Source organism: Rhinoderma darwinii, chromosome 11, assembly GCF_050947455.1.
Source record: "Rhinoderma darwinii isolate aRhiDar2 chromosome 11, aRhiDar2.hap1, whole genome shotgun sequence".
In the NCBI taxonomy this organism is placed as follows: domain Eukaryota; kingdom Metazoa; phylum Chordata; class Amphibia; order Anura; family Rhinodermatidae; genus Rhinoderma; species Rhinoderma darwinii.
In genome coordinates, this window is record NC_134697.1 from 18172106 (window position 1) to 18199634 (window position 27529).

General features: G+C 41.9%; 1 protein-coding gene across 2 annotated transcripts in view; it reads right to left on the reverse strand.

Moving 5' to 3' along the window:
• Nucleotides 1-6440: 6440 nt before the first annotated feature.
• The window catches only part of PYROXD2 (pyridine nucleotide-disulphide oxidoreductase domain 2), a 75472-nt gene continuing 54383 nt past the window's right edge, over nt 6441-27529 (reverse strand). For both annotated transcript variants that reach the window (XM_075843077.1, XM_075843078.1), the window contains exons 13-17: nt 25386-25542; nt 19821-19975; nt 12961-13067; nt 12050-12170; nt 6441-6576 (exon numbers count right to left, since the gene is read on the reverse strand). In XM_075843077.1, coding sequence (XP_075699192.1) covers nt 6503-6576; nt 12050-12170; nt 12961-13067; nt 19821-19975; nt 25386-25542 — 614 coding nt within the window. In that variant the 3' untranslated portion in view covers nt 6441-6502. The remainder of the gene's footprint in view (nt 6577-12049; nt 12171-12960; nt 13068-19820; nt 19976-25385; nt 25543-27529) is intronic.

The window sequence follows — 27529 nt, forward strand, 5'->3', positions numbered from 1 at the left end:
GTCAATTATTGCATATGATAGCGGCAGCGGGTGTAAAATCTATTTTGACCACTTGGTTGCAAAAACGAGCGCCGCCGATCCAATTGTTTTTGGATAAATTCACATTTTTGTTCAGGATGGACTGGACGGAAACCTCAATACGTAAGACGGCGCTCATAGAATCTTTTTTTGACACTTGGGGAAGTTTTATCTCTGTTCTTCCACAACGAGTTAGGGAGGCTATCAAGACCAATTTCCAGAGCACTGTGTGGTACCAGGAAAGGGTATTGATGGGATCACCACCGATGTCATAATAACAATATATGTGAAACCCGGACCTACGTGTTTGGAACCTGTTAGGCGGGACCGCAGGTTTCCCATTAATACACTGGGGCATTTATGCCTGTACCTACCGCAAGGGAATAGGGTATACAATATTTGCTGGGTGGCGGTGTTTTGGGGAATGTGGGGAGCATGGCTGGCTCTAAGTTCCACATAGGAACTTTTGTTTGCACTTGAGCAAAGTGCTGATTTATTTTTGATTTGCTGTTATTTTCTTTCTTATGATATACTGTACTGATAGGGGCATTGTTCCTTACCTAGCTACTGACATGGCGAACGCCCATATACTTCTGATTTTTATTCACAGGATTAGCTGCATCTTCTGCTATAATATCAATCGCTGTTATTATCACAATGCCCTTGTCGCTTTGATGTTTCTGTTTCATTGTAAAATAATTGTTTATGGTGAAAATCACAATAAAAACATTTATTAAAAAAAAGAATAACATTTGCAAAAATATTTGCAAATACCCCTTTAAGGGAGGTTGCTATATACTGAAAACTTGATAATTCCATACAATCAAACAGATGGATTCAGGATTTCATAAAGGTGTTACAGATGATGTGACTGCAAATTTAATACAGAATATTTTCAATTACCTTCCAGGAATATATTGCTAGACCTATATGTTGTAGGCACAAGTCCGATGGCAGAATATTAACATAAATGGAATGGTATGTGTTGCTATTTTCTATCGTACGCTGCTGACGCTCACATTTATCTATATCAAATAACACCATGCAAATAGCAAATGTGCCGTATACTTCAGTGACCGATCAGAGAGGAGCGTCTTTATCCCTGGCCGGCTTCTACGAGAGGCAATATGTTTCCTATTTGAAAGTGAGAATTTTTCTCAATAATCATTAAATATTTCCATCTTCTGATGATGTCATCGGTCTGGCTTTAATCATCGGGAAGAAGCCTTTAAGAAAGATAGTTCTAAAAGTTACGTTTTCTATGTTCCTATAACTGGGCTTCAATGCAAGACAATTAAAAAGAAGTGATTAGAATTCCGAGACGTCCTCTAAGGAGGCAACGGGAGAAGAAGAAGTCAGGAAATTGTGAAGAACCCATTTTAGCAAGAGACATTGATGGAATTAATGTCCTCTACTTTGAATTATAAACCCCATTAAACAAATATTGGTTTTTACTTCAGAATCCATTTCCAAACAGTTTAAAATAATTAATGCAATCATGTTGGTTTGGTAAAGAAAAGTGGAGGGCAACATTTTAAAGAGACACCAGGACCTCCCTTATTAAAGTGTAGCTAAACGTTTGACAAACTTCTGACGTGTCATAGTGACATGTCAGAAGTTTGGATTGGTGGGGGTCCGAGCACAGAGACCCCCACCAATCCCTAGAACGAAGCAGCTGAAGAGTTCGTGTGAGCGCTCAGCTGCTTCTTGTCTGTTCGGCTTTTTCCGGAAAGCCGATGTATCGGAGTACGGGCTCATAGACTTTGTATTGAGTCCGTACACTGATACATTTATTTACGGAAAAAGCCGAACAGACACGAAGCGGCTGAGCGCTCATACGAGCACTTCTGCTGCTTCGTTCTAGCGATTGGTGGGGGTCTCAGTGCTCGGACCCCCACCAATCCAAACTTCTGACATGTTACTATGACATGTCAGAAGTTTGTCAAACGTTTAGCTACACTTTAAGGCCCATTTGGCTCAAACCCCTATTACATCGACCAATTTTGGCCTCTGCAGCGAGCTCCGATCAACGAGACAGCTCGTTGATCGGCGCTCGTTTGCTCCTGTCACAATGAGCTATGTATGGGGATGAGCGGTCGTTTCTCCCCATACATTATCATCATGTCTCCCTGTTTACACATGTGCTGCTGACAACGATAATATTTCAGTTTTTTAAAACGATACGAACAGCAGATGATTCAGTCTTTGCTCGTTCATCTGCTGATCGCTGCCCTGTTTACACAGGGCAATTATCGGCAGCAAGCGTTCTATGATCGCTTGTCTGCATGATAATTGCCTAGTGTAAAACCCCCTTCAAGGCCCTATTACACCTGCCAATTTTGGCAGGTGCAGCAAGCGCCGATCAACGAGACAGCTCGTTGATCGGCGCTCATTTGCTCCTGTCACAAGGAGCTATGTATGAGGACGAGCGATCATTACTCTGATCGCTCATCTCCATACATTATCATGCCGGCAGGCGGCCCCTGTTTACACAGGGCAATTATCGGCAATAAGCTTTCTATGAACGCTTGTCTGCCTGATAATTCCCCAGTGTAAAACTCCCTTAAGTCTATGTGCAGCAATTACCAGATAATCTCTAACTTGGCATTCCAGTATTGTAGTTTATAATCATTCTGCCCTTGCCGTAATAGAAATCTGACCCAAATGGAGTTCCTGGTGAGATTGTCAAAGGTGTAACAATGGGTTTGTGCTTCTGCACAGCTGCTAATTTGAAGAAGCAGTGATGCAGTGTAAAGCATGGTGGGGGCAGAATCAAGCCTGAACTTCTAATATCATTAGATAGATTTATGACTACAGCAGACTATACCCAGCACTATTGCTGAACTGGAGTCGCTGATCATAGCTCTGCCTTTGCCGAGTAGGGCTATAAAACAGATCTGACATAATTTTAAAGGCAACAAATACTTTTTTTATACTTTATACAATTTTGAAAAACTTCTATTGATTCATAGTTATACTATATTTTACTATTTACGGGGGTTGTCCACTGTGGACAATCCAATTTTGTTAGAAAATTCCCTAAACCATAAGTTGATCACTGGGCCTCCTAGCAATCAGCTGGCAGCAAGTGTACATTTTCCCTGTAGCGCCTCCAGAGGGGAAATGAAGCATTGCACAGTTCCTATTAAAATTAATATCAAAACTGCATACCACCTGGACTTACTCGGAGCTGCAGAGCGAGAGACACTCTTTGTAGCTCTTTCTGAGGATCTTGAATAGGGATACCTCTCTATTAACTCTGAATTCCCTGATATAGGTATTTTAAAATGGGTTTCAAACCAGACAACCCCTTTAAGTAGAGCCCAACATTCACGTTTTTACACTTTGTACTGTAAGTTAGCATTTCCAATATGTGACTCCATAATTCGGTCTTATTCCAAAATGAGTTGCCAACGAACTCTGTAAAGTCAATATTAGCTACTCACGTGACTATTTACCTGCCTGAAGTCCGATAAACAAGGAACCGAGTGAGATAGACACAATGAAAAATGTTGTTACATAGTAACAGCTCATAGTTACATATTGAGATTGAAAAGCACAGCTCCATACACCGCAACCTATCGTAAAGTGTCGGCCCAGGGGAAGGCAAAACCAAAACCCCTATGAGCCAGTCGCCAGCTGTCCTCCTGTAAAGGGAGGGGGATTCACACAAAAATCCTGGATCAATTACCCATATCTAAAAAGAATCAACCATTACAACATGCCTGGGGATAGAAGAAAATCTCAGTTTGAGATCTCTGCATTTCCCTTTTATATGTGTATACAAAAAAAAAATTCTCCAAACAAATGAACCCAAATTTTAGTAATACTCATTTCCTAAATAAGTTCGCCCACTGCTACACCCACACCAGCTCTGCTATGTCACACAACTTTTCATAAAATGGCATGCGTATCGGACGAGTGATTTATATAAGGATATAACTATGTGATCATCATGTATCCCTTGACCACTTTTGATGCATCCCATGAGCTAATTTGCACACAGTGATGTCACAGCATAGAGCTAATACACACAGTGATGTCACAGCATAGAGCTAATACAAACAGTGATGTCACAGCATAGAGCTAATACACACAGTGATGTCACAGTAAAGGGATAATTGTTGTGATAATTATAAGTTACAGCACAGGAATAATACAAACAGTGATGTCATAGTGCAGAGATAATGCACACGGCGACATCACAGCACATGAATAAACACATAATGATGTCACCATGTAGAAAGAGGTCATACAATGATTTCACAGGAATAATTCAAACGGTAATGACGAATAATAATGTATGCAGCATGGGCGCTATAATTATCTCTGGGGCTCCAGTGCAAAATTTGGAATGGGGCCCCATACAGTTTTCCACCCCCCCCATCAACCATAGTTATCACTGACTATACCTTACCTCTGTGTGGTGATGGCCCCCTTAGTTATTGGATCCCATAACAGCTGCTATGTCTGACCGCAGTCCTGGTAAGTTACACCCATTGATACTGTACATTTCATCTTCTTACCCCCTAATACTTGCAGGTAAGGTCAGTTTAACCCAGATATATTTCTTTTTGCCATGTAAGGCTGTAATTTGTCCTATAGCTCATTGCTACATTAAACTGACTTTTCATTTTTCAGCCAAAACCATCCAATTTTGCAAAATTCCTAGTTTTAGCAACACTCATTTTGCTAATTAATAAGTATATTTTTAAACAGCAGGACATAGCACTGACTGTTTAGTTAGGCCTCATGCACACTACCGTTGGCCGACGTATGGCCGTTAACGACGGATCCGTGAAACACGGACCGAACATGGATGGCTTCCGTGTGCAGTCTGTTGTTTCAATGGACAAAATGAATTAAATTGCCGAGACTGTTCCATTAAAAACAGACAGGAGTAGGACCTGTCCTGTTTTTGTCGGAAAGGCCACACGGTTCCGTTATAACAACGGAATTGTGCATGGCCCCATAGAAATGAATGTGTCAGGGTTCTATCTGTTAAAAAAACGGACAGCACCCTGAAGAAAATAACTGAAGTGGGCATAAGGCCTTATGCTCTTACCCCCATCTTTCTCCTCTGGCTAGTATTTGTCGCACTTTGACACATTTTAAGCCACACCCCTTCCCAGCTAAGCCACACCTCCTTCCCAGCTAAGCCACACACCCTTTTCCATACACTTTTTAAAAGTGTGAAGTGAGGCCCAATCATCTATTCCTAAATTAGTCTAAAATGAAATGCAAAATTTGGCACATTTTTCTACACATTCTAAACGCAGACACATCTGCGCCATGATTTAAAACGTATCACGCATGGCATGAAAAAAAAATGCAAAAAACGATGGTAGAATTGCCATTTTCTCCGATTCTTACCTTAAACAAAATGATGAAACTCCAACATCAAATTATATGTACCCCAAATTGGTGCAAACATTTTTTACAACTGGTCCCGCAAAAAAAACAAGCCCCCATATGGCTAGGTTGATGGAAGAAAAAAAAATGATGAGCTTCAGAATGTGGTTCCCCAAACATTTTTTTTTCTATGAAGCATCCTTTTATTCAGCAAAACTAGACTTAAAAGTTTTTTAAAAGCTTAGTTAGCCTTTAACATATTATTTATACCACACGGCACATGCCATAAAATAAAAATGCAAAAAGCAATGGCGGAATTACAGTTTTTTTTCCATTTATTTAAAAAAAATAATAATATATATAATAATAATTCTTTATAAAAGTTATAAATTATAGGTACCCCAAAATAAAAAATAATGGCAATAAAAACGACAACTCACCTCACAAAAAAACAAGCTTTGTCAATGGAAAAATAAAAAAGTTTAGGCTCTCGGAATGTGTAAGGCTGGGTTCACACGACCATGTTACGTCCGTAATGGACGGAACGCATTTCGGCCGCAAGTACCGGACCGAACACAGTGCAGGGAGCCGGGCTCCTAGCATCATAGTTATGTACGACGCTAGGAGTCCCTGCCTCTTTATGGACGTAACATGGTCGTGTGAACCCAGCCTAAAAATTCATAGACTTTCTATTGAGCCCGTACTCCGATACATTCATTTCCGGAAAAAGCTGAACAGACACGAAGCGGCTGAGCGCTGACACGAGCTCTTCAGCTGCTTAGTTTTACTAATTGTGGGGGTCTCAGTGCTCGGACCCCCATCAATCAAAACTTCTGACATGTCACTATGACATGTCAGAAGTTGGTTAAACGTTTAGTTACCCTTTAAATAAAATATCCGCTTGGTCTTGAAGGCTCAAAATACTTCTACCCTTAAGGGGTTAATACAACAACCTGAGTGACATCATCAGGCGCAGTCAGAGGTGTAACTTCAAGCTCCTGTGCCCCAATGGAAAGTTTATTTGTCTGTAAATGTTTGTTGTGTGAATAAGTAAAAGGAAACAGAAGAAAAAAATTGGAAGGTTACTTTATATTTCAATATAACAAAGGAAAATATAGAGTTTCACAAAATATTAACCCCGAAGCTTGAGGTCTTGTAAAGCTACCATAGCTGCGTTTCTTCCTGATGCACCCATAACACCTCCACCTGAAAAAGAAAAATCATGCATAAGTCTTAGGTAAAAGCATTCTATTATGTCCATATCATTCACATTCTTCTTCTCCTCTTCTGCTCCGTGGCGGTGGAGCTGTGCGCGCGCACGCTCTCCTCTCTCCAGCTCTTGTCAGACAGCAATGACAAGACTGGGTGATCTCGCGAGAGAGATCACACAGCACAAGCCGCTCTAACACTGTCCGTATCTGATTTGACAGTGTCAGAGCGCAAAGTATAACGCCTCATGCACACGACTGTGTGCGCCAGCCGAGTCCCGTCAGTGATCCGAGGAAAGTTAGAACATGTCCTATCTTTCCTCGGATCGGAGACTCTGATCATTTTTCAAGGACCCGATTCACCCTCTAAAGTGAATAGCTCCGTGAAGACTATCGGTGCCACTCGGATGCCGTCAAAAACAGCCAGAGTGGCACAACGGTCGTGTGCATGAGGCCTAACGCCCTCCCTGCCCTTTCTCCTTGGATGAGATTTCCATTACAATTTGTATATTCTCCAATGCTGATCTCATACTCCATAGTAATCAGTTTATTGGCTTCATATGAAACAAAGCCTAGTGTGTACGATATAGGGAAATTACATTATGAGCCTCATTGGGGGATCCAGGATTGTGTACAGTGATGTGGAATACATTATATGGACAAAAATATTGGGACACACCTTTTAATCCTTGAATTAAGGCGTTTCATTCAGTCTCATTGATACAGGTGTATAAAATCCAGCATCTCGCCATGCAGTCGCCTTTACAAACATTTATGAAATGGGTCGTTCAAAAGAGCTCACTGAATTCCAGCGTGGTCCTGGAATAGGACGCCTCCGTTGTAACAAGTCAAATCATGGCATGGTGGCTAAGCAGCTGCATGCCAGCCTTACATCACCAAGCACAATGCCAAGTGTCGGATGGAGTGGTGTAAAGCCGCCGCCACTGGACTCTGGAGCAGTGGAAACGTGTTCTGTGGAGTGATAGATCACGCTTCTCTATCTGGCGGTCTGATGGAGGTGTCTATGTTTGGTGAATGCCAGAACGTTACCAGCCTGATTGCATTGTGCCAACTTTAAAGTTTGGTGGAGGGGGGGGGGGTTAACGTTATGGGGTTGTTTTTTAGGGCTCGGCCTAGACCCCTTAGTTCCAGTGAAGGAAAATCTTAATGCTTCAGCATACTAAGAAATTTGGACATTTGTAGCTTCCAACTTTGTGGGAACAGTTTGGGGTTCGGCTCTTTTCTGTTCCAGCATGACTGCACCCCAGTGCACAAGGTCCATAAAGACATGGTTGCTTGGGGGAGTTTGGTGTGGAAGAACTTGACTGACCGCACAGAGCCCTGACCTCAACCCCATCCAACACCTTCGGGATGAACTAGAACGGAGATTGCGAGCCCGGCCCCCTCCCCCAACATCAATGTCTGACCTCACAAATGTTCTTCTGGATGAAATGGGCAAAAATTCCCACAGACCCTCCAAAATCTTGTAGAAGGTCTTCCCAGAAGAGTGGAAGCTGGTTCAGCTGCAAAACGGGGAACAACTCTATATTAATCCCTATGGATTTAGAATGGGATGTCATAAAAGCTCCTGTAAGTGTAATGTGTAGGTGTCCCAATACTTTTGTCCATATAGACTACGGTATGTTGGTAATCTATAAATAATGGGTAAAACAGAGGTAGCTCGTATAATATATAGGCAAACATTTTAGTGTAAACATTTTCTGGCTGGTACAACTGCAATAAAGAGTTAATATATCGACAATAATAACATTGTATCCTGTCTGTGATCATTTCCGTTTTAGTTAGTAACAGTTTGCAGTCAAGTCTTCATGTGAGAAAGTGACACATCATGAAATAATATTATATTGTGAAATCTACTCTAATCCGAGCTTTATGGAGATGGCCATCTAAGGGCATGACCACACATGGCGGAATTCCTCCGCAACTGTCCGCATCAATGCCGCACCTAATCCGGGTTGCGGATTACGGCTGCGGATCTGCACAAAATGTGCAGAAAATTGATGCGGACTAGCTGCTGCGGACTGCGGGAAAAGTGCTTCCCTTCTCCCTATCAGTGCAGGATAGAGAGAAGGGACAGCACTTTCCCTAGTGAAAGTAAAAGAAATTCATACTTACCGCCCGTTGTCTTGATGACGCGTCCCTCCTTCGGCATCCAGCCCGACCTCCCTGGATGACGCGCCAGTCCATGTGACCGCTGCAGCCTGTGCTTGGCCTGTGATTGGCTGCAGCCGTCACTTACACTGAAACGTCATCCTGGGAGGCCGGACTGGAGACAGAAACAGGGAGTTCTCGGTAAGTATGAACTTATATGTTTTTTTACAGATACATGTATATTGAGATCGGTAGTCACTGTCCCGGGTGCAGAAACAGTTACTGCCGATCGCTTAACTCTTTCAGCACCCTGGACAGTGACTATTTACTGACGTCTCCTAGCAACGCTCCCGTCATTACGGGAGCCCCATTGACTTCCTCAGTCTGGCTGTAGACCTAGAAATACATAGGTCCAGCCAGAATGAAGAAATGTCATGTTAAAAAACCAATACGCTCCGCACCACACATAACATGTGCATGACAGCTGCGGACTTCATTGCGGAACTTAGAATCTCCATTGAAGTCAATGGAGAAATTCCGCCATGAGTCCGCAACCAGTCCGCCACTGCTCCGCAACATCCCTTGCATGCTGCGGACACCAAATTCCGCTCCGCAGCCTATGCTCCGCAGCGGAATTGTACGCATCGTGTAAACGAACACTGCTAAATTAAAGTGAAAGTCAATGGAGAAACGGCTCCGCTGCGGATTAACGCTGCGGAGTGTCCGCAGCGGAATTTAAGTGAAAATCCGCCATGTGTGAACCCGCCCTAAAAAGTGTACAAGCACCACAAAAATGACACATAAAAGTTCTTCAGCCTAGAATAGAGGTCGTCAATGTTTACACATCAGTTATTACGACATCTCTACACTGACATAAGGGTCATGGAGAAACATTGGGATTGGGAAATCAATAACAGTAATGTACTGATCATTTTATCCTAGTAAAAGAATCACTGCAGCAAATACATTTTACAGCATCCCCCAATAAAGTGAATCTCCACCTTTGTCGTTTTTAGGTCCAAATTTCTGACCAAATTCATTTTTTAATATAACTTTATAGCGGAAGGGGCTCTGTTTTTCTGATACAGAGCACCAAACCAACTGCATACAGTAGACATAATAAAATCATGAAACTCCACCACTAGGGGGAGCTTACTGCATACTGTTTATACATTGAACTCATTAATAAAAAAATGTCTGCAGTACGCCCATAATCTCCCTCTAGTGGCAACTGCAGGTAGCTAGAATCTGAACATGTTCAGCAAATTTGAAGCTCACCCAAATTTGAAGCAGGGGACATTGAAGGGGTATCCAGGATTAGAATGTCACATGATCGTCGTACATGATATCACTTTGGATATGCGACCACATGATTTTAACAGCGGGAGACTGGTGGTGGTACCGCTGGAACCTACACCTATTTTGAGAACTGGGGTCACTAGACCTCTGTACCGCCCAGTGAGATGACCGCGGGCCACTGCATCCAAGCACAAATGATTGGGGAGGTGGCCGCGCACATTCCTATAGGAGTGTCCTATGGGAGTTACGGAAACAGCCAAGCAAGTGGGACCTGCATCTATGAGACATTTATGGCATATATTTTGTGGACATATCATAAGTGAAAAAGCTTTCTAATCCCAGAAACTCCTTTCAAAAACATTTTTCCCCTTAAAAAGAGTCCATGAAATTTCATGTTCTGTCACATGGTACATTTTGGGTGGATGAGAATAAAAGTTTGGCTAGCATTACAGGTCCTATAGAGGTTACCACCCAGCTTTCCTAAATACCTGAACTAGAAGTCTAAGCCTAGATATGTAGTAATAATGTATCCGCTGCTCCTATAACCCTGCATAACCCGGCATATTTGCCATTCCGGGGTCTGGGAAAGCCGAGTGATAATATTTTTGGTAGCTTTATTGGCTGCTATATTGGTTGCCACTCTGCTTTCCCTGTATCAGAAATAACACAAAGTCGAATTTGTAATAACTTGATCTAAGGGGACGACTCAAGGATTTATATGTATTTTTTAAGAGGAATTGCTGTTTACATTCTAGACAGACATTAAATATACTCTGAGAATCTCTTCCAGCTCAAGGACAAAAGAGCTAAAACAGCCGCCTCAGACCTTATGATGTTAATAGCAGCAGTTTGAAATAAATGGCGTACGTAGATTATCTATCTCCAAACATTTCATCCATTAGATACAATTCTGCGCTTTGTACTGTCTGCTTTCATCCATCATACTGGAAATAAATATTTCCCATGTTTTTCCCATTTATAAATATTTTTCATATGGAAATAGCAATAATGACATGACTAAAAAAAATGCACTACCAGGGCACAAAAAAAATCAATGGCAACTGTGCAATACTTTAATTCCCCTGTGGCGGCGCTGCAGGGGAATTGAACACCTGCTGTCAGGTTCCCTGACAGTTTACAGCTGATCACTGGGGTTCCTAGCAGCAGGAGTGCTTATGATCAGCTTATCGTCAGGGGGTCTCTATAACCAAAAGGGATTGTCCAAGCGGACTACCCCGTTAAAGGAACAGTTCTTAGAAATGTTCCAAAAACTGATTTTAAAGAAAACCACATCTTTAGTTTCACATGTTTTTACTTTGCAATTTTACCTTATTGATATCAATTGAGAAAATTTGACACAAAATGTCCAGAAAGGGGATCTGCACTTTTATGACATGCCAATAAGCCATGTCAAAGAATATTTATTAGTAAGGGACTGCCATGGGAACCCACTCCAGTCCCAATAATGGGCTGATCAATAGCTCCCATTCATTTATTTATAGTCACCACAAGGGCAGTCTTCTCTTAACCAACGCCCATCACTAAAAGTGGCCAATTATTAGGAATGGTGGGGGTTCCATTGGCTAAAGCCCCACTGACTAATGTTTTATAACATGTTAATAGGGCATGTGAAAAAACATTGGTCAGTAGAGGACCGCTATGGGGACCCACACCAGTCCCAATAACGGGCTGGTTTTAGTTCTGGTACAATTTATAGCTATATTTGATTGAAGAGTTACTGCACAAGGCCAGGACTAAAAGTGGCCAATTTTGGGGAATTGTGGGGTTTGCAGTGGATGGAGACCCATCGACCAGTGTTTCAAGACGTGTCCTATCAAAACATGTGTAAATTCATTGATAAAGTCAACACTTTAACAGGCTGCAATTATATATATATATATATATATATATATATATATATATATATATATATATATATATATATATATATATATATATATACATATACATTAGACATGAAAAAAAAGTCAAGTTTAACCCTTTAAATCCCATCATTGTGGATGTTAATGGTCTGGGGACATGGATAAACAGTACAGTACCTGGATGTGCTCCACTGCCACACATATAAAGACCATGTATCGGTGTTCTATAATTTGCAAATCCTGGTATTGGACGGGCAAAATACAACTGGTCTAGAGTCATGCTTCCGTGGAAAATGTTCTACAACCAAAATAACAAGTAAATATGATCAGTAAAAGGGGTAACAAGAATAAAAAAAACTATTGAAGCTATAGATGCCTATTCTGGAACCTACAGTATTTAAATTATTTGGTTATAGGCCCTTTTCCATTAGTAATAAAAAAAATTTGGGGGATTTCGGGGGACATAAAGTACTCTATGGGATGCCTTCTCCAAAAGACACTATATTTTATTGGGGTCTGCGCTCTATTTCAGCAGACATTTGCACCTGATGTTCTATGTATTAAAAAGGTAAATTACATGTTGATAGAACATATCCTAAAGACAGATAGTGGCGGTCTGGCAGGGGGTGACATTCGGCACTTTCTGTAATTCTCATTCATGTGGTCTGCTCTCTACCACTCCCAACTTGGAGGGCTCCGTGGATCAGTGGGGGTACTCAGGAACAGGAATACTATTCAGTGTTTTATAGCAATTTATAGGAAAATGGGGTTAACCAATATTTTGCAATAAACCGGAAACCCAGTCCATTGTTTGTTATGGACTGCTGAGAAGAAATATATAAACGTTTCAGTCTATCTCCTAATGGTTCATTGGTCATAATAATCTGAGTGTAATCATTTCTTCCAATTATGCAGATTATTATTAAGTCGTTATGCTGCTGATAAGGCCGTTTTTATGACTACAGCAGTATTGACTGCGCCACCCATGCCACTAAAAACATCTTATAGAAGGATTCACATATATTACAAGCAAAATATTGCATTTTCTACAGTATTGCCAGCTGAAGTAACAAACAGAATCTACATACTCCTCCGGAGAGACCGAATATCCTCTCCAGATCCGGTGGCGTTAGGACGTCTCTGCCTATAACAGATGCCTTGAAGCCAGGAGCATATTTTTCTATCCAGTCGAACACTAACAAAAAAAAGAAAAGAAAAAGAAAATAATATTGACACACGTCGTTTGTTTATCAGGTTTCATTTGTGGAACAAGTTGTACAGATTGCGATATTGCATGCCGCTCTGAAGCCAGTGCGCGGTGGTCCAGAGCGCCCATCTCGTACAATGAAGTGTTATTTCTCCAGTATAAAATTACAAATATACATCAAATATATTGCTGTGCAGTGAAGGAGGGTTGGGAAGCTTTCCCAGTATCTTCCTTCTCACTGCCCTGCAAAAACATTTGTTCTTCTAATTATACTTTCACTTAGAAGAAAATGGTTCACTTTAAGAATCATTAGTTTCTTATATTAACCGTTTATTTCCCAGAATGTATTTTATGTTGTATTTTACACAGCCAAAATCATATTTTCAGGGTGTACAGTAAAACACAGGCATTTGCTTATTAAAAGTCCCATACCGACTAAATTAATTTCTATTGAAAAAGTAGGAGAAGAAGTTAGCTACTTCCTTCTTTACAGATTTTAATATTCAACTACACATCCCAGCATTGCTTTTCAACATGTTAGAAAAAATACATAATCGGATATAAATTAGGAGTTCTCTTGTCTGCATGAGACATATTTGATAACAAATATTTAGTTACTGATACCAAATCAGGTTTCTCCCTCTACAGGCATAGGTTCAAAAAAGCATGTCTCCACAGAGGGATGGAGGGGTTATTTACTGTAACTGACTGCCAATGAGAGCTGTGGGAGAAGGAAAGCCTCAATGGTTGACTGGGTGACAGAAAAAGCAGCCTCTTAACAGATAATAAGGCTGACAATAGTAGCTATCAGCTATCAGACAGCTACTTCCTGTCCCACTAAAGAGAGGAGAAACATGGAGCACAAATGGCAACATTCTAATGCAACCTTCTAGTCTTTATTTTGTTAAATTCCTAACCATTGTCAAGATGTGTATTTACTGTCAATGAATGAAAGCTTTCTTATTTCAACATGGTTGGAAATTTTAGGCTAATTTCAAGATTGTGTGATACATTGTTTTCCCCCTAGGAAACAATAGAAGTCGCATTGCAACTCCATCTTCTGTGCGGCTTTTAGATGCCATGTAGCCAGAGCTTTAATCTTCATATCCCTAAGAAAATTGGATTTAAACACTTTGGTTTGGTTGTAAAAAAAAGAAAGTTTTGTCTGATTTTTCTAGGTTCTGACCTCCAGGCAGCCATAGATTAGGCAATTCAATTAATTCAGTATGAAACCAAACAGGAGGAGCCACATAGAGAGGGGGAGGGAGGAGCAATCTGGGAAAATGCAAGTCTACGAAGCCTGGGTGACTTTATGACAAAATGCTAGATTCATAGCAAAAACCACAAAGTGCTAATGCACCCTAACTGTACTGCTTTCTGACTTCTGGTTCTATATAGAAATTAAAGTCATACAATTTGTTTAGTAAAATTTTGTTTTTTAATTTTATGATCTTCCATTGGTAGTATCTACCGTAAAATCTGCTATTTTAATTAGTTCTGCATATCTACAGGGAAATTGGGACCTTGGCTATTTTATGCCCTGCTTTATTATTAGCTTTAATGTGTACTGTACGTGTAAGTTGGTATTTTTATTTATGGACACAATTTGGTTAGCGTCTTGTAGGGCTTAGATCATAAACCAATTATAATAATGACCACTTCTTATATTAATATTAAATATTAATTTGCCAATTAGAAATCCTTGGCATTTTAAGTGTCTTAGTCTCGTGACCATATAACTCGTGACCAAGTGGTGAAAACAGGAAGGAATAAATGACAAAGACAGAAAATTCATCTCATTCAGTAGGGTAGGCAACCTACTTTCCAAGACGACTGCCATGTTATGAAGGAAAATGGGACAGTAATAGTAAAGCTAGGCTTAAACCCCTTTGGGAGCTGTAATGGATCCAAATCACCATCTACATCAATGTTTAGATACTAGCTAGCTTAGATATTATTTGTTAGTATGTGGACGTTGATGTGAATGATGATTTGGATTCACACAATGTTCCCACTATAGAACTGAATGTGGGGACCGAAAATTATTATTAGTGTAGTCACTGCAGTATGTGAGTACACTCGCTAATATACATTCCGGTCCCCCCGTCGCGCTGATTATGAGATTTTCATGATTTTTATAGCGCTGGCGGGGTACCGGAAGTCTAGTTGCACAGTCTTCTTTGATGACCACACAACTCTTCGTTCTGTGAACAGCCTTGCTGTACTCTATGTTCAAGCAGGAGCAGTAGTACAGCGTTTACATAGAGTACAACGGGGCCGGTCACATAACGAAGAGTCATGTCGTCATCAAGGAAGACTGTGCAACTAGACTTCCGGTTCCCCGCCAGCGATATAAAAATCCATTAAAATCTCATAATCAGCGCGACGGGGGACCGGAATCTATATTTGCGAGTGTACTCACATACTGCCGGTGGGTCCACTGATAATACTTTTCAGTCCCACTTAAAAACATAAATCACGGACAATCATCAGATCGTTCGATGCCGTGCTCTGTGACCTGGGCTAGGATTCTATTGATGGGATGCAGATCTGTCGTTTGACATAATCGACTTTGTAAGTAAAAATGCAATACAGCGGATCAAATTTTCACAGATATCTGCCTTCGGTTGGAGTCTCTCCCGCTCTTTCATGTCATGAAAAGGCGCTGGCAGACAGCAGGAAATCTTTAGCGTAGGGCCAGCCTTACAGATGCCTGCAATTATTGTTATACATGGCCTCTTGTTAACCATCCCATTATTATGTAATGGCATTGCTGCGGAATTATTTAGGCACTGTACTGTATTGTTATTTGTGCCTAGTAAATCAGAATTAACGAAGCACTTTATGACAGTATTACATGTTTACCATATGGCTTTATTTTGTGGTTATTGTATGGCACTATAATGAGGGAAATGTATGAACTGTTATTTGACACTTAATAGCAGCACTATGGAGTCATTATTTAGGTATAGTATCATACCTCCCTAGTGTCCCTCTATGAGGGGTACAAGGCCTATTTTTGCCTCAAATACCTATGTTTTTGATCATTTAAAATAGTTTGAGGTATACAGTATTACCCTTTAGTAGAAGTGCTGTGTGGCAGTATTGTATTGCCATTGTATGGTGGTATTGTATAGGCAAAATGTGGTATTTTTTAGGCACAGTGTGGCAGTATTATTTAGGCACAGTGTGGTATTATTATTTAAGCACAATGTAGTAGTAGTATTTAAGCACAATATGGTGTTTTTTTTATCACAGTGAGGCGGTATACTTTAGGCACTTTGTGGCAGTATTATTTAGGATCAATGTGGCAGTATTATTTAGGCCTAGTGTGTCAGCACTTTTTAGGCACAATGTGGCAGCATTATTTAGTCACAATGTGGTTTGTTATTTAGACACAGTGTGGCAGTATTTTTTAGGCACAGTGTGGCGATATTATTTAGGCACAGTGTGGTGGTATTATTTAGGCACACCTTGGCAGTATTTTTTAGGCACAGTGTTTTTTAGGCAGAGTGTGGCGGTATTATTTAGTTCCAGTGTGACCGTATTATTTATGCCCAATGTGGTGGTATTATTTAGGCACAATGTGGGCGTATTATTTAGGCACAATGTGGGCGTATTATTTAGGCACAATGTGGGGGTATTATTTAGGCACAGTGTGGCAGTATGTTTCAGGCACAGTGGGAAAGCATTTTTTAGGCACAGTGTGGTGGTATTATTTATGCCCAATGTGGCCGTATTATTTATGCCCAATGTGGGCGGATTATTTAGGCACAATGTGGGGGTATTATTTAGGCACAATGTGGTGGTATTATTAAGGAACAATGTGGGGGTATTATGTAGACACAACATGGCAGTATTATTTAGGCACAATATGGTGTTGTTATTTAATTATTTAGGCAGTATCATGGCAGTATTAATCTTAATTTTCGAAAGGGGGAGGACACATTTTGCCCAGATCCTCTACAAACAGAACTGTGAAAGAACATAACTAAGATCCTTTACATCTATCTGTTTCTTGTAGGTTCATACCTAGAACTATAAAAAATAATCTGATTTCCCAGTAAAGCTCACATTCAAAACGAAATTATATTTAAGTTGCCAAAATAAGGTAGATGAGACATACGTAACAAAATATCTGTGTGTAAATGCAAGCTTATGTATTCATTGGGATACTGTTAGGAATACAAACTAGAAATAGTCCCTGCAGTAAAGAGATTAGAGAATTTATTCAAAAAAATGGGATAATCCTTAAAACATGTTATTATCCTGGACAGCACTTTATAACTACTGCAGCATGTTTATTGGATTACAGTGCAATTTATGGCTGTAATATGTGTGGTTTACTAGTAGGCATTAGCTTGTATCTGGCAACACATTAAAGTAACAGCAGTTTAATGGTGGGGATTTTCACCCTGGCCTAGATAACACTACATACTGTATAGTGCTGGCAGAAGAACTGCAAAAGAATCCTATAGAAAGCCATACAATCGGCCAAAGTATGCCGCAAATTAGAACAAATGACTAAATATGTATATATCCTACTGTGCGAGGAAAATAGACACCGCCCTTATTTTTATTTAATTTCCTGTGGAAATTGCATTACAAAGACTACCCTCCCTGAAGGATACATCTGAGCATTACACAGACAATTTATTGATTTCAATAGACATCATGCAATGCTTTATTTCGCCTGTGGTGGAGCTGCAGGGGAACTGAACACTTGCTAATGTGTTTCAGCGCAGATTACAGCTGATCGCTGGGGGTCCCAGCAGCGAGACAACCTATGATAAGCATATTTTCAGGGGACCTTCCTAACAAAAAGGGATTGTAAAAAGCAGACAACCACTTTAAGCATAAGCTATTTCTTTTTCAATGTCAGCGAAAAAGCAGGGAAGATATATTTATTTAAAAAAAATAGATAAAAGTAAAATAGTATAATAATGAGAAAACAAGAGATTTCAAAACGAGTTCATGAATGAATTAAGCAATATAGAAAATATTGGACTCCTTACTACAAGTCAAGACCTGGAAGAACACCAAAACTGCCACCACTAGATAGACGGGATTTAAAGGGGCATAGTCATCTCAGACATTTATGGCATATCCACAGGGTTGGGTTTGCTGCAGATTTGCAACTTTTCCATAGCAAAAATTGCAACAGTTGGTATTTTCATTGAACTCAATGGGGAAAAATAATCGATAAATACGCAACCATGCCGCAGTATAAATTGACATGTTGCAGATTAAAAAAATTCTGCACAGAAAATTTCTGCAACATGTGGATGAGATTTGTTAAAATCTTGTTCACTTTGTTCACTGATAAACTGTTTTATTATAAGAAAGTAAAAAAATCGTTTTCAAAGGTGTAAATAGCCTAAACCCCTTCCCGACATTTGACATATCCATAAGCGAAAGTCGGGTAGGGGAAGTATGAAAGGGGCTCACGGAGTGAACCCGCTCCACGCTCCACACGATGCCGGTGTCGGTTGTATGTTACAGCCGACACTTCAGAGTAATGAGCGGGATCGTGCTCGAGCGCTATCCCGCTCATTTAACTCGTTAAATGCCGCATTCAATAGCGACCACAGCATTTAAATCATTAGTAAGAGGGGGACATTCCGCTCTAACAGCTCATCTTGCCCCCCGAAATGCAATCGCGGGTCTGGCAGTGGTTTCTATGGCTACCTGGGGGCCTGATGAAGGCCACCAGGTCTGCCATCTTTGTGCTCCTATTAAGCCCTGCATCCGGCTTGTCAGAATCACGATATACTGCAATACATTAGTATCTAACGATCGCTGGTTGAAGTCCCCTAGGGGGACTAATAAAAAAAGTAAAAATTAGTAAAATAAAGGTTTTTTAATGTAAAAAATGAATAAAAAATGTAAAGTTAAAAAAAAAAACCTTTTCCCATTTTCCCCCTAGAGCATAGTAAAAAAAAAAAAAAAAGTAAACATAATTGGTATCGCCGCATCCGTAGAAGTCTGAACTATTACAATATATAATTATTTAACCTGCACGGTGAACGCCGTAAAAAACAAATTGTAAACGCCAGAATCTCTATCTTTTGGTCACCTCATCTCCTACAAAAAATGAAATAAACAGTGATCAAAATGTTGCATGTACACCAAAATGGTATCATTAAAAACTACAGCTTATCCTGCAAAAAATAATACCACTTAATTGAAGGAAAAATAATAAAGTTACGGCTCTCGGAATTTGGCGACACAAATAAATTTTCTTTTTTACACTTAGGTTTTTACTTGTAAAAGTAGTAAAATATAGAAATAACAATATATAGTTGGGATCGCCGTAATCGTATTGACCCACAGAATAAAGTTAACATGTTGTTTTAATTGCACAGTGAATTCCGTAAAAACGACCTGCAAAAAACAATGGAGAAATTGCTGTTTTTTTCATTTTCTACCCCACAAATAATTTTTTTCCTGTTTCCTAGTACATTATATGGCACAATAAATGGTACTACGAAAACCTACAACTCGTCCCGCAAAAATAAAGCCCTCATAGGACTATATTGACGTAAAAATAAAGAAGTTATGGCTTTTGGAAGGTGGGTTGGAAAAAACGAAAATGAAAATCTGAAAAAGGGCTGTGGCGGGAAGGGGTTAAGGTCAGAGAGCCAATTTGCTAAAAAAAATAAAAAAAAAATAAGAGAAATATATATATAGACACAAGGTGAACATTATGTTAGAAAGATTTGATGACTTGACAAAATTTACCATTATCTGCATATTTATTCCTTTCCTCTTCGTTCCATGTCCGCCCCTCGCTCAGGGTGTATGGTGTATACTGTGAGAAGATGGAAATAACATGACATCCTGGAGGAGCAAGGGTCGGGTCCAGTGATGAGGGAATGCAGAGCTCAATCATTGGCCTGCGAAGAGTATAAGAAGCTGTGAACTCCATTAAATGTCATGTCCTTACAAAACATAAAAATGTAATTCCAAACTAAAGACACGTGTAGATCATTACATAGGGGGGAATTTATTAAGTCTTAATCTAAAGAGTACTGGAGTAAGATGCTGTGAGGTAAAGTAGATTTGCGCTAAAATTTATGCCATTCCCCCCTTAGCATCTGCCGATTGTTGCTTGGGGCAGGAGGCGAACAGCAGACTAACCTTCTTCCTCACCGCTCGACCACCGCCCTTCTCTTCTGTTCCTCACTGGCGGTACATGCAGTGTCAAAGAGGGGGGTGTTCTACCACCTAGCAGACGCACACGTCTGCTAGTCCTATCCAGCCCCTGCTATTACTATCCCTCCCCATCCTCCCCATCAGCACTGCGCTGGCGGTTCTATTCCGTTGCAGTCCGCCCCTCCCTTCCCTCCCTCTCAGCAGTGGCCATTAGCGGCGCTAGCACGCCGAGAGATCCTAGAGTATCTTAAGTGATTTTTTAAATTATGTGCGGTTCGGGCGGCCATGGGCCCCGGGCGGCCACCCAAACCGCCCATATGATAATCCGCCACTGGCCATAGCTAATTCTCTATGATTTGGTTAATCCTCTCGACTTGGCCATTGGACTGGAGATGGTAGGCTGAGGAAAAGTCCAACTTCACATCTAGGAGTTTACAGAGGGCTCTCCAGAATTTCGAGGTAAACTGAACCCCCGGATCAGACACAATATGAAGGGGCAGGCCATGTAAATGAAAGATGTGCTGGATGAAGAGCTTTGCCAGTTGAGGAGCAGAAGGTAGGCCGGTCAGCGGGATAAAATGTGCCATCTTCGAGAACTGGTCCACCACCACCCAGACCGTATTGCATCCTGCTTAGGAAGGAAGGTCTGTGACAAAGTGAATTGCTATATGCTGCCGGGGAGCTTTGGGCACAGGCAGAGGGTGGAGCAGGCCGGCAAGCTTGGAGTGAGCAGCTTTGTTGGAAGCACGCACAGTGCAGGAAGTGACAAAGTCCACAACATCTTAGGGCAGCGTGGGTCACCAGAAATGACGAGCAATCACAAACCCCTGCGTGGCCAGCCAGTTTGGAGCTATGTCCCCAGCGAAGGATTCTCCTCCTGTGTGCCAACCGCACCAACGTCCTCACCAAAGGGATGTCTCTAACTTGCAGAGGGTTAGCAGAAATAATGCAGGTCGGGTCTATGATAAATTGAAGAGGCTCCACACTGTCCTCTGTTTCAAATGACCTGGACAGGGCATCGACCCTCACATTTTTGTCAGCGGGACGGTAGTGGAGCACAAATTGGAACCGGGTGAAGAACAGTGGCCACCTGGCTTGACGGGGGTTCAGCCGTTGAGCCGACTGGAGATATGTAAAGTTCTTGTGGTCGGTGTATATCAGGATGGGGTGGGCTGCGCCCTCTAGCAGATGTCTCTACTGCTCCAGAGCCAATTTAATGGCCAGTAACTCCCGATCCCCAATAGAGTAATTGCGCTCTGTGGAGGAAAATACTCTCGAGTAATAGCCACATATCTCTGCCTTTCCTTTGAGACCTCTCTGGAACAGAAGTGCACCTGCACCAACAGAGGAAGCGTCCACCTCCAACGAGAACTGTCAGGATGATGGGGGATTGAGGCTGAGGTAAAGGCATTCTTGAGGCTATTAAATGCAGATTCTGCCTCGGGAGTGCACACCTTGGCGTTCACACCCTTCTTGGTAAGGTTAAAGATGAGAAGTTTGTGATAAACTGCCAGTAGAAGTTAGCGAATCCCAAAAAGCGATGTATGGACGTGGCCATTCCACGACTGACTTTACTTTCTCAGGATCCATCTTAAGACCTTGATCCGAGATGATGTAGTCCTGGAAGGGCACAGAGTTTTTTTCAAAGACGCACTTCTCGAGCTTGGCATATAGACGATTATCCCTTAAACGCATCAGAACTTGATGAACATGCCTCTGATGAGTCGTCAGATCTGGAGAGAAAATCAAAATATCATCAAGATAGACCACAACACAGACATAGAGGAGATCTCGGAAGATATCATTGACGAATTCCTGGAAGACCGCGGGAGCGTTACACAGACCGAAGGGCATCACCAGGTATTCGTAGTGCCCGTCTCGAGTGTTAAACGCCATCTTCCACTCATCAACTTGACGGATTCGTATCAAATTGTAAGTCCCACGCAAGTCTAATTTAGAAAAAATCTTGGCTCCTCGTATGCGGTCAAATAGTTTGGAAATTAGTGGCAACGGATATTTGTTCTTGACCGTGATTTGATTGAGACCACGGTAGTCAATGCAAGGCCGAAGAGATCCATCTTTTTCTTGACAAAAAAGAACCCGGTCCCGGCCGGGAAGGACGATTTTTGTATGAGACCCCTCTCCAGATTCTCCTTGATATAGGCCGACATAGACTGAGTCTCTGGCAAGGAGACAGGATATAGCCATCCACAGGGAGGGGACACATTTTTAACCAGTTCAATGGGGCAGTCATAAGCCTGGTGTGGGGGAAGCATCTCAGCCGCCTTCTTGCTGAAGACATCCGCAAACTGAGAGAAATGAGGGGGTAATCCTGCCAATGACTGAGGCAGAGGAGGCTGGACAAGATGGATCTGTAACAGACAGCGGCTGCGACATTTGGAGCCCCATTGGAGAATCTCTCCGGAATTCCAGTCCAGGACTGGGGCATGTAGTCGGCGCCAAGGCAGGCCCAGTAGGACAGGATTGACAGCTTTAGGCAAAACACGAAACGAGATTAGCTCAGAATGAAGGGCTCCAACTTGGAGCTTCAGCAGGTTGGTTTCAGATACGATTGGGTCTGGCAGGGGCAGTCCATTCACCGAGGCAACAGCCAAAGACGTCTCCAGAGGGACTGTGGGCAACTGAAGATCCACTAGGTCATTTTGGATGAAACTTGCTGCTGAACCAGAGTCCAGATAGGCAGAGACCCGGTGCATCTTTTCACGGGAATGGACAGTTTAGAAGAGAACCTTTTACTTAGCGCCGTTCCACCTAGGGTTGTCTCTCCAACCAATCTTAGGCATTGAAATTTTTTTGGCTTCTGAGGTCACAAACGCACAACATGGCCTCCGAGGCCGCAATACAGACGAAGTCCTGAAGTGCGTCTGCATTGTCTCTCCTGGGCAGACAGTTTGAACCGGTCCACCTGCAACGGCTCCTCAAGTGGAACAAATGATGAGGACAACAGGGATTGCTGGAAGGTAGGAGCCAGCCTAGGGAATATTCTCTCCCGACGTACCTCTTGGGATTGCTCACGGATCCTAATGTCAATCCAGGTGGTTAGGAGAATGAGGTCATCCAGTGTAGGTGGCAGATCAAGAGCGGCAAGCTCGTCTTTAATTTTAGAAGACAGTCCCTACCAGAATGTAGCCACTAAGGCCTCGTTGTTCCAGGACAGCTCTGCCGCCAGGGTGCGGAACTGAATGGTGTCTCCCTGGCGAAGGATCAGCAGAGATGCAGCTGCTGACGAGACTCGTCCAGGTTACTCAAATACCATGCAAAAAGTCTGCAGGAAACACTGGGAGTCACGGGTCTCCAGTCCCTGACGTTCCCAGATAGGATTCGCCCATACTATGGTCTTGCCAGTAAGGAGTGAGACTATAAATGCGATCATTGCGCCATCAGAAGGAAATGCTCTGGCATGTAGACTGAAGTGGATCTGGCACTGGTTCAGAAATCCCCTGCAGGTCCTCACGTCTCTGTCGTAACGAGGAGGTAGTAGCAGCAAAAATCGGGAGTCAGCACTGGTACTGACAGGAGGAGCAGCAGGAGGAACAGCCGGAGCAACAGGAATGGGTGCTGTGATGACTGCAGCTTGCGCATCCAGCCGATGTGTAATTGCGTTCTCCGCCTGGAGGAGTTGGTCCTGTCGTAATTGGCAGACTAGCATATCCGCCTGCATGGCTTGTGAGGTCGTAATGGTCTTGGGTTGGCCAGCGGGGTCCATGGCCTCATCGTACTGTCACAATCTATGTGTATGTGTGCCCACTGGGCCATACTGTGGTAGCGGGATCGCAGCTGGCCAAACAGTGTACCAAGTCAATGTATATATAGTCCAAAAACAGGGTTACCTGTAGTAGTTCAAGCAGTAGCAATAGCTAGGCTCAGATGGGAACTTGGCAGCAGACACCAGGCGTGGTTTAACACAGCAGGCGTGATCGGTGGCACAACACGACTCCAACTTTCAAAGGCACAGGAACAACGGTAGCACGGGATACAGGATACAGGTAGCAGGTATGGGAACACTGGAAACAGGATAACACTAAGGGACCATTTGCAAGACTAACATGGGAAAACGCAACAAAGCTTAGGCAAGGAGTAAATGGCCAGGGCCCTTCTTATAGTCCAGGGTGATCATAGGCTAATTGATGATTATTTTCATGTGCACGCGCTGGCCCTTTAAGGCCAGGAACGAGCGTGCGCGCGCAGATTACGGGACACAGCAGAACGGAGCGGAAGTGAGCACTGCCGTCTCCTAGGGAGGAGATGCGAGCCTGCTCTCACAGATCCATGGCTGCGGCCATCGGGGGGTGAGTAATCCGGACGGTCCGCGGCCGTGGGTGGACACTACAACATCTATCTATCTATCTATCTATCTATCTATCTATCTATCTATCTATCTATCTATCTATCTATCTATCTATCTATCCATCATCTATTTCTAGTTCTTATGGAAACGTTGTTAAAAGTATACAGTAAACCTATAGAAAAGGTCAGTTTAGTTATAAAGATTAAGCATAAATTATTAATGTTTCCAAGGTGTGAAAATTTATAATTAATTTGCCTATTAGAAGACAACCCTATGGATAAATGCTATTAGGCAGCTATAATTGCTTTGCGTATAGCAGCCTTTACAATGTTTTTATATGGCTTGGTACTTTCTTAAAAACCAGGCAGAGGGTTAACTTAAAGCAACCCACCAGTCCAGGGCCAAATTTATAAAAGTGGTCTATAGAGTAATATTACCTGGCACCCTCCAGTTGCTCCCCTCTGCCGTGGATCCGCGGTTTTAAGATCTCCTCTGTGTTGTCTTAAAATGGCCACAATGCTTTTCATCCTGAGTCTAAGACACTCCCTCTGTTCACAGATTGGACAGAAAAGCTCACGTGAACAGCTCTGGCCAATCCGAGAACAGTGGGTGTGTCTCATAAGCGTAGGTTCACCACATGCTTTCCAAGTAGGCTGTGCATGGGGAGCTTTCCATTACAACCCTCCCATTACAACAAGGATAGAATGATTATTAACTAGACACTGGGACTAATACTAATATACCTTCCGTGCATATACAGTAAATGTCTTTCATACACAACTCGCTGTCAGTGTAAAATGAAATACACATAATATATATTATTACTTGGCTGTCAGCTTTACCGTTCAGATGGCCGCCCCTTACTGGCATCTTCATAGGCCTTATTAAGCTGTGGTATATTCTCACTGTTCAGATGGATCGAGCATCGGTGATGGGGCAGTGGTTTCCCATCAGGTGTGTTTGGTATGGACAAGAAGTTTGGTAACCGATCTACAGCCACTAAAGCCATGAGAAAATCTGGAGATTAGTGCAATTCCTCTTTAAAAAATAAAATCACATATATATTTGTTACATTGTCATCAGGTTGGGTAGATATTTTTTGCTTACAATAACTCACTGTTGTGCTTAAAGGGATATTCCTGTCTTATAATGTTATGGCATGTTATCACTAGAATATGCCATAACATTATGAGTGGTAGGGGTCTGACCACTTTGACACCCGCCGATAACGAGAACAAAGGTACAGATGTAGCCATCTTTATCTTGACTTGTAACGCATTAAATACACAGTGGCAAGACACTTTTTCTTGACTTTTCAATGGCTTTTGTTATGTGATATCACGCTGCAGCAAGTTATCAGAGTCAAGATAAACTTGACTACATCTGTACTGTCAGTCAGACCCCCACCGATCATTATCCGATTGGCTGTGGCAGTCACATGTCCATGGAGAAACCGTAAAGAAAATCATGGTGGGAGACCTTCAAAAAGATTTCCTCCTGAAAAAAAATGTCTGTAATAAATAGGTCAGTAATTGTCTTTTATCTGGTCATTAAAAAATATTCAATTTTTTTGGGGAAGAACCCCTATGGCTGCTATAAAACGGCAAGATGAATACCGAGATGACTAGCCAGTAAAAGATTCCCTGCTCCAAACTCCCCACATAACACGGCAGCTGAGGAGTGTGGAAAACTGTGTGACGAGCACTTTGGGTGCCATATACTGTAATGGCACCAATAGTATATTGGATGTCACACATTTTTTTTAAAAAAGCGTAAAAAGTTGAAAGGGTAAAAATAAAACAAAAAATTTACATTAACGGTAAAAATCACTCAAGACTAAACAAAGTGTTTGAACAACTTGGCAGAAGAGGACGAGTCAACGGCCCATATTTATTGGGTACCTAATAGGGATTTTTTTTTATAAGGCAAATGGACATTTCTAAGGTTGACAATACCAATCACCAAACGTTCAATTACATTTTATTGTACTTTTTATGTTACTATTATATTTTTTTATATACAATAATATCTTACAGGTTTGTCATCTGTATTTATGCTCTGAACAAATCCAAGGAACTAAAATGAGTTAAATGGTTACCCCTTTTTAAATTTAAGAAACTTCCTCTGGTCCCAGGCGCTGTAGGAGAATTGTAAATGCCGGGAATTTAAAAGAACTGCTAACCATGTAAATTGAATACAGAGATGTGCCGGGGTTGACAGCGTAAGAGCAGCTCCAATATGGCTCATAGAACGTAGCCCTCCTCTGTGACGTCCAAATATCCTAAAGAAGCTGTCTCGTTTACGATAGTGGTCCCGCTAGGGTAAAGGAAATTGCAGGAATCCTGGTTTTTGGAGTCCTAATGGTAATCTGTTACCTTCAGGGAAATGGCTTTATCAAAGTTCAATTTCCCAGCAGAGAAAATAATGCACTATAGGGCGCCCATTAAAATCAAACGACATCCAGAGTGGTTGTGGAGAGCGGTTACAAAGAGCATCTCTTGCTCTGAAGGACCTGGGTCCTGTCCTGCATTTCACAGACAGTCCATTGATATAAATGGGCACTGTGTAATGCTTCATTTCCCCTGTGGGGGCGCTGCAGGGATATTGAACACTTACTGCCAGGTTTCCCCAAGGATTACTGTTGATCGCTGGGTGTCCCAGCAGGAGGACACTTTGTGATCAGCTTACTGTCAAGGGACCCTTCTAACAAGTAGGGATTGTCCAGAAAAGACAATCCCTGAAATAGTAGATGATCCCCATGGGGTCCCTCTCTACCAGCTCAGCTATAAGAAGGAGTTGTCTAGGCCAAGGGGGCCCTTTAACTTGCGTACAGCATTAAATAAAAACGATATGAAGATTCTTGCCTAGAACCAAGCCCAGAGATACTGTACCATGAATGTGCCAGGTGCCCTGTGAAGGACGTCTCAAGACGCTGAAATAAATCACTTCATGTAGAATCCACAAGTAAACAATGAAGATTGAGCTC